This window comes from Rutilus rutilus (assembly GCF_951802725.1).
Source record: "Rutilus rutilus genome assembly, chromosome: 5".
Classification (NCBI taxonomy): Eukaryota; Metazoa; Chordata; class Actinopteri; order Cypriniformes; family Leuciscidae; genus Rutilus; species Rutilus rutilus.
The window spans coordinates 38411273-38419795 of NC_140213.1; the positions used below are offsets into that span (position 1 = coordinate 38411273).

General features: G+C 38.6%; 1 protein-coding gene across 8 annotated transcripts; it reads right to left on the reverse strand.

The window, feature by feature from the left end:
• On the reverse strand, nt 1–6585 carry skor1b (SKI family transcriptional corepressor 1b). 8 transcript variants are annotated; one of them, XR_014627444.1, is made up of 9 exons: nt 6363–6585; nt 3676–5422; nt 3066–3153; nt 2851–2961; nt 2696–2770; nt 2393–2467; nt 1744–1785; nt 1199–1269; nt 1–588 (listed from the first exon to the last, which is right to left on the reverse strand). XR_014627444.1 is itself a non-coding variant. In XM_084409416.1 (9 exons), exons 2-9 carry the CDS (start codon nt 5410–5412, stop codon nt 494–496), a joined length of 2298 nt encoding a protein of 765 aa, XP_084265542.1. In that variant the 5' UTR covers nt 5413–5422; nt 6363–6585; the 3' UTR covers nt 1–493. The 8 variants fall into 8 exon arrangements, 4 of the variants coding, with proteins under 4 accessions (XP_084265542.1, XP_084265541.1, XP_084265544.1 ...); XM_084409416.1 differs by having other exon boundaries at nt 1199–1273; XM_084409415.1 differs by having other exon boundaries at nt 1–591; nt 1199–1273.
• Between the last annotated feature and the right edge of the window lie 1938 nt (nt 6586–8523).

The window sequence follows — 8523 nt, forward strand, 5'->3', positions numbered from 1 at the left end:
TTTAAAGTGCTTTACATCAATAATATACAAATATGCAGATGAGAATAAACAACCGACATGGACTTGGAATAAATAATATGTACAAAAACATTAATTATCGTTGCATCTAATGTAACAAAATGTCCTAACCGATCACTAACAAAAAAAAAAAGGTATCACAGGATACATAACAAATATATGCATTGCACATAGCCACTTATTACCAGTGATTTCTACAGATGATGATAATAATGTTTAAGTGGGATGACATTTTTTTTTTAATAATGCAATTTTCTAGAACTTTATATAAATTATACAGTACATACAGTGACTCTGAAAACACTCCTTTGCAAATGAAAATGACTTCATTACAGTGTATAGGCTAAAATACTACAATACACACTTGCTTATTCCAGGTCTAAAGGTTGACAGTGTTTTGCAGAGGAAGAAAAGTAAAGTTTTATTTGACACAGCGGTATTTCTAAAGAACGTGTATGTCTTGAATAGGTGTCCGTCAAGGTGGTAGAAGAGGAGACTTGAAGGTGCAGGTCCCAGTGCAGTGACGGGGAGTCAGCATCTTGCACGAGAAATGGTGTAGTGCGTCGTGAGCTTCTGGGAAAAAAGTGAATGAATCGTTTAAAATAAAAGCGGCATACCATTATGTGTTGGTGTGTGTGTGTGTATAGAGAGGAAATCATGTGTTCTAGGACAATAATTGCTACAATTCAGTACGGCTCAAATCTGAAATCATATAAACAGTCTACAAATGAACAAGAGTTATCAAGGTCGCACTTCTGAATATGGTCACACTGTGCCTTCCTATAGGAGTCTTCTGAACGCTAATATTTGCTTGCCTTTGCCAGAATCGGTTACCTTTTAACTTCTGCTGAATAGCATATCGTGTCTTTCTCTCATGGTCCAACTCGCTGCACAAAGTGTCTGCGCAGGAGACACAAAGGATATCTCAGGTGTGGATTTTCCCCCTCTCATCTAAACTGGTTCAGTTTTATGCATGGTCTTTTCTGGCATCAAAACCACCAGTTCCCTGTCTATGCAACTCCCTTACGCAAGGAAACCTGCTTAGCAGCTTATAAAAAGACTGAACAAACTCTTGTGAACTCCAAAAAGGACCACAGAAGGTGATCAGTTCTGATTGAAACAGTTTAAGTGTTTCGTTGTTTCATTAAATACAGTACAACGTGTGAAGTCGAACGCTTACCTCGAACAATCTGGAGCTGCTGCACCATTTCCTCTCTGTAGGAAAGCTCTCTTTTCATTTGGTCTTGAAAACTGTCTAAGAAGAAAAAGTGACCAAAATTAAATATCAAAATACATATCGCTATGTATACACAAAATAAAAAAATGATACAGTGCTTTTGTCTGATTTACCCTGCATTTTATTTATTACTGATTTATATGTGTACATGTGAAACTGTTTTATGTATTTTATTTCTTTCAAAAAATACAGTATGTTTTAAAATTCTGTACAGTCATGACATCTTTTGGGGTGATAACATTTAATAGCATGCATTTTCCCCTGCGTTTAAATCATTGTCATTCTAAACGTTATCATGAGCTTCAGTATTTTGTTTCTGTTGCAGTATTTCAGTACCATTCATTCTCAATTTTTAAAAGATGCTCAGTTTGCGCTGATGAAAAGCCATCCAACAGCAAGAATTATTCCCAAGCATTACATTCAACCAAAATCTTTTCAATGTCATGAATTTTGTCAGAATTTTCAGTGTAATGCAGAACTCTTCTTACTGAGCTTTGATGGACTCTTTGATGCATCTCTTGATAGCCTCCCTACACATAACAAAATGATTCGTTAACTGTGAGTTTTTTTATATAATTATTGCTATTTAATTTCAAATGGACAACTAATCAGCATTTTAAAGGTAATTCGTAATCCATAGTTGTTAAAAATTAATTATATTCAAATATATCGGGGTTTTTTTTATTGGTCACAAAGTTACAGATACAGTACTACAATAAGATTCCATAAGTTAAGATTAGTTAATGCAATAACTATCAATGAGCAAGACATTTGTTACAGTGTTTATTAATCATTAGTTCATTAATGTTAAACATTAGTTAATAAAAATACAACCGCTCATTGTTAGTTCTCATTAGCTCAGGTCTATTATAATATAAACAGATACTACTTTTGATTGTAATAATGTTGAAATTAACATTATATACAAATGCTTTAGAAATATATTTCATTATTAGTTCATGTTAACTAATGCAGTTAACTAATGATAACAAATGTAAAGTGTTACCTTAAATTTATTATTACTTATATAGTAGCTAATTGCAGCTTATTTGACCAACTTGATCTGATCTTATTCTTGATAGCCTTGTATATGTTTAAGAATGATTACATAAGAAAGGAAATTAACATAAAACCTACCTTTTAGATTCTGGAATTCCCGTTCCAACTTTTTCCTAAGCTCGACTTGTTCCACAAGTTGTTTCTGCAATTCCTCTGTTAAAATAAATAAAAGAAGCAGCTTATTTAAATGTTTCAAAATGACTTTGAATTACAAAATAATAACCATAATAAAAAAACCCATGCTCTATCATGGAAACAATAATTTCCAGACACAACAAATTAAGGTTCTATTTTGTGCCAGAATTTTCCACATGATTTTCTCATCAGTTCTGCTAAATGTGTTGACTAGTGGTAATGTTCAGTCATGTATTGTTTTGTTACCTTTGGCCATGTTCTCTATGTTTTTCTCAATCAAGGAGCCCCTGCTGCCAGTGTCATTGCGCATTGCTTCCTCGTCTGAACACATGACAAATACAGCATGAAGAAAATCAACAGACTGGTGCTGAATATCAGGAGGTCCAGTAAACGGTACGCACCATCATTTGGTTCCTTCAAGCGCTCCTCGTTGATGTTGGTTTGATCCTGTTGAGTTTTGGGTTCAGTCTCCTCCACTGTAGATGAAGGTTCTTCTTCGTGCACGTCTTTAACTATAAGTAAATATATTTGCAACACAAATGCCGTAAGTCATCTTTTTGTTTGTAAAAAATGAAGAAAGAAAAGTAAAAATCCACATGAATGAAAATAGGCCTACCACTCTGTTCGCGTTGATAAGAGGTCGTTGAACCAAAATAAGATGTGCTCATTTGATGCACGTGCTCGTCTCTTTCACGCGCAAAAACCTGTAAAATTGAGCAGACAATTATTGGCAATTTTTCACATTTTCTTTCTGAATGTGAGTGGAACATCACATTTTTAACGAACTAAGATTACGAAGAGCCATTTACCATTACGTTTTAAAAACATCGCGACAATTTGGATGCATTCACCTTGTTCACAAATTCGATTACATTAACAACAATTACCCGAATAATGTAAATTAGATTAAAATTAAAATACAATTGATAAAATTAGAAATAAATCGAAAAGATTTACTGAAGAGAAAAAGACAAAAATAGCCTATTAAAATTAGATGTGTTTTTTAAATACCTTTTTACTATAACTGCCAATTTTATCCTTTATCTTATTATATGTTTTTATCTTAAAAACAACAGGGACTAATAATTATAAATGTGAATAGCCTATAAAAACAACCTGTTTAGTAGGCCACCTTGCTTTTTAAATGAATGAGAGAATTTAAATAAAAAAATACAATCCGCAGGAATTATGCGCGGTCCTGTAGGCTATTTAGTTAGGCTACTCACTTCAAAGCGCGTCGTGTGTTTATCGCCGTTGCTCTCCAAATCAGACGGCCGCGTTTCACTTGAATTTGTCGAGTGTAGATCACTTATAGTGTGGATCTGGCTAGTCTCTTGGTCTTGACCTTTAACCCCGTCACTCTGCGCTACGGCCGAACTGTGGGGACTCCGCCGGTCATCCACAGACAGCTGCACACACTCCTCATCCTCGTGCGCCTTATGTGACTCCACATCCACATCCGGATCGTCCACGCTGTCCACGTCCGGAGACACCGACCTATAACTAGAACTTTCACTCAAGAAATCTGGTGACATATAGCCGGATCGAGGACCAGAATACGGACCCCTATTGCCGTAAAGTTTCGCGATGCTCTCAACATCTTTAACAACCGGCCTGAATGCAGATATGTAGCTTATTTTTCTGGTGGCGGCTGGCATTCCTTCTATAGACCTGCTCTCATCCCCAGATTTATCCTCCTCGTTCCGGGTAGACTGAGTGCTGGAACAGCGTTCATTATCAAGTAAACTGTCTTTAGGGGTGCTCGTGCTTCGGTCACTTTGCTCTGACGCGTCTAGATCACCATGTCTGGTGCATAACACGTCAGAAGGAGGTTTAGGTTGGGCATGGTGGTATGTTGGCATGGCCAAGCTGCCCGTCGTAGGCCAAAACATCGGAAAGGAGGGATATGCACTGTCCTTAGCGCTCGGCCAGAACACACCTGACAGGTTTGTCTTGTTTGGCTCTCCCATCACCACACCGTCATCCTTCTTTTGACACAATCCAAAAGCCGGGAAACCGTATGGATGTGGAAAGAGCGGTGGTGGGATTTTCTGTAACATCCCAAAACTCTTACTGGGCACCGGAATAACGGGGTAACTGCGGATGCTGCTCGGCATGGCCACGTTCCCCCTGTCATCCTCACATCGGAGAGTTTTGTGGGGCACCTCAGACGGTTCCCCCTGGGTCTGACCTCCCGCTCGTTGTGTACTAAGCGAGGACGAACTTTCAGAGCCACCGATTGGCAGCGTCCTCTTGCGGCTGCCACCGTTAAACATGGCTTTGACATCTTCCCAGGCATGGGCCACGTCGTCTGGTGAGTTTTTATCGCTCAGTTTTAAGTGTCTTCTCCACGAGTTGAAGTTTGCTGCGTCGGGTTGCGTGTATTTGGACTCCGGCGTGCGATGAGAGTGAAATATGAACTTGTTTGGAGAGAAATACATGTTGCAGAACGAACACTTAATGCACTTCGCTCTCGAGCTATTGTATCTGGCTGGGATGAAATTGCCCCTGCTGCCCCACGCGCATTCGTGCGATACGTCAAAAGCGAAATTTTCTGGTAATTTCGGCGGGCTGTGTGCGCCCAGGAACGACTTGCAGAGCCTCTCGGCCTCTCTCTTTGTAATCATCCCGCAGCGTCTCGAGGAAATGGGCATTGCCCCCGCGCGCCTGAGAATCTCCAGCTGGACCGGGGTGCACTGCACACATGTGATGCCCAGGGCCACGCGCCGGTTGTGGATTTCGTTATAGCTGTAGTGCTTCAGAAGGGTGTTGGATATTTGGGCTAGGCAAAGTCTCTCTTGACCGTCTATGACTAGTGAAACGATCGGTATTCCGTATAAAGAGGTCTCACTGACTTGGTTCGGCTTGAGCGTTGGACCAGAGTAAGACTGCAAGTCTTGTTTGGAGTTCGGCGAACAGCTGGAGTCTCTTCCAGCCGGCAGCTGATTTGGGATAGATTCCATTCCTGGAAATCTGCGTAGAGGTACAAAAAGAATATTTTAGGGACACTATTAAAAGCTATAGCCTACTGTAAAACTAAAACAACAACAACGACGTAGGCCTATTATTGTCTTTATTTCACAGAATTTTATACCGATCAAAAATATAAGCAAATAGTAATAATAATAATAATGAGAAGGAGAGAAGAATAAGATTGTCTCATGCTGAAAATTCAAAAGACTGCTACATGTGCCTCTATGGCCGCCAGGTTTAATTAATCCATATGCAAATAATTTATCTGTTTTAAAATCTTACCGAGATTATCATTTTAAGAGTATTACATTTGAAGTCCTTTTATTGCATCGAAATTCTGGACGTTCATCATATTTAGCCAATTTTTTTTATTTATGTAAGTTTGTTTTGGATACAAGTTTACTTTTTGTGTGCAATACAAAAGACCGTTTTGAAAATCCACTGAAAAATGGAAAAAGGAAATTCCTTGAGCTTTGAACAAAGGTATAAGAAGCTTAAGCCACTTTTATTGCAATTATACTAAAAGATGAGCTTTACGTCTTGGATCTGTTGTTAAAACCAAGTGAACTAGCCCATAATTAAGACTGACTCTTAACCTCTTTTTCCATTTACAATTTCAGTAGCCTACATTTAAAAATGCGCTTTTTTATTTTACGAATTGACAAATACATTTGATTTGATATGTCTATATTGTAAAGAGGCTAGCCTATATATTTCAATAGATTTGACACATTTACATAGCCTGTTTTATTATCCTACGCATGCAGTTCACTTATAGTGTTCAACACACAAAGCAGCCTATTATTAAGTAGGCTAGCCTAGCCTACGCTTTTGGATAAAATTGGATAAAGACACAAACAGCGCAGTTCTTCGCGGTTATTTCCGCCTCTGAACAATCAAAGAAACAACAATTTACATTGCAAACGTGGGCAAATCTCACCTTTTTTTCCCAGAAGAACGCGAAGTGCCTTTTATATGTGGATGAAAATGCGTATTCGGAAATGCGTCTTGGAGTCCTTTGGATAAATGCGCTGTCCTCTATAGAGCGTTCTGGTAATCAGACGCCTTGGAATCCCGCCGAGCTGATATAAAATGTCCACGAGCGTTTGTTTAGCGGTTTTCTTTCAGGCCTATTAGAGCGCGTGGACTTGCATCGTACTCGGCTCTCCCGCGACTACTGTAGAGGTGCGCGCGGTTGGTGACCACATGCTAGTGCGGACCACAACGACACAACCACTGAAGACATTCGACAGCGCTCAAGTGACAGCTAAACTAATGGCGAGGCACTCCCACTTAGCGCCAGCATATTTACATTAACTATTTGCCTTCGGGACCAATGGGGACGACAGTCAGTGCTGTCACTGAGGCCTGGAGACGTTTAAAGTTCACCACGTGATCTTTTAACACATGAAAGTGATTGCTTGTCTGCCAGTGTGCGCGGGGGCGTGCGTGGCATTTAGGAAGACTTTAGATTAGTCAACCCTAGTAGTCGTCTAAATGCTGTATGTAGGCTAGGAAAAGGTTTGTTTAATGTGAAATACCACTATGATGCGTTCTGAGAAAACGGGTAGCCTATATGTGTTGTTGTAGTAGCCTAAGTTTATTTTTTTTATATAAAATAAAATATTTTCTCACATGTATCTGCATAACGGACAATATTTTTGCTGTCGCATGATTCTTTTTAAATCGCACCAAAACCTAATAGGCAACATAAAAATACAAAGAAAGAAAAGAGTATAAAAAAAAAAAATCGAAGCAAGTGTCAGCTGACAAAGTCTCTTGGATTAAATTGTTTACAAAACAAAAAGGCAGAAAGGATTCACTGATTTGTTTTAATGTCATTTACTATGTAGACGGACAGACACACACACACACACACACACACACACACACACACACACACACACACACACACACACACACACACACACACACACACGGTGTGTTTTCATGTTTTATATTTTGCATTTTTACATTTTCAAAAGTCTCTTAGTATGATTTATATGCTGTATTCCTCTTGGGGACCAAAAAATAAATAAATTCACCACAAGGACAAGGATTTCGGATATTGCCATATTTGTGGACATTATGATTTAAGAGGCTACACACACGCACGCACGCGCGCACACACACACACAGGAAGTTCTAGATAAAATAAATAATTTATTTTGTGCATAATTCACGATTTAGGCTACTTTGTTATGAAATGGAACGTGTTATGGGAATTATATGAAAAAGAATAAAGTAAAAGAGTGCATAAACAAAAACGAAAAGGGGATGGCCTCGAGCCTTTTCATTCTGTGTCTTTAAAAAAAAAAAAAAACTATACTACTGTTATTGAAACTGCATGGTGCCGGGGGACTTATAGGTTAAGCAATGATTGTCTCCGGGGGCTATTTGGATCGGTGTGGGTTAGGGGTGTGCTGTTGCCCGCATATGTTTAAGTTCCCACGGGTTAGTTTAACTTTTAGGAGCAATCATTCTTATGAAGACAAAGCGCAATTTACAACGTTACGCTTTAAAGCCAGTTTAAAAGCCGTGTCTGCATTAAATGTTTCAGATATAACGCAAAATCAAGTGGATTCTATCTTATGCAGAAGCAATAATTAATAGGATAGCCTAGGCCTACTACTAATAAAAATATATCACAATAAGATAAACCCTAATAAACTCTTAAATTGCGACTACAAAATTCAAATCGGGGTCCCCCAGTTACTTTAGAAATGCTTGTCACAAATGACTGTCAATCAAATAAATCAAATGAAACCAACATATCTTATTTTTTATGCTTTTAAAGCTATTCCATGATTAAAGTGAAGAGTGACTTTTATCTATATTTCCAGCTAAGTTGAACTGTTCATGATAGTCTCTCCAGAACTCTTGTGATGTGAAAAAAAAGCGCTAGCTTTCTGCAATATTGATAGCGGAGGGAGGTCCTGGGGAGGGAGTTTGGAGTAATGCGACCCAGCCCAGCGCTATTGACTTTCACAGGCAAGAGACTTTCTTTCTCGCCAACAATAATTACCATTTTGGACTGTAATTATTCACTTCTTTTAAATTATTCAGGGACCAAGCTGAATGCCATATTGTTATCCATCCAT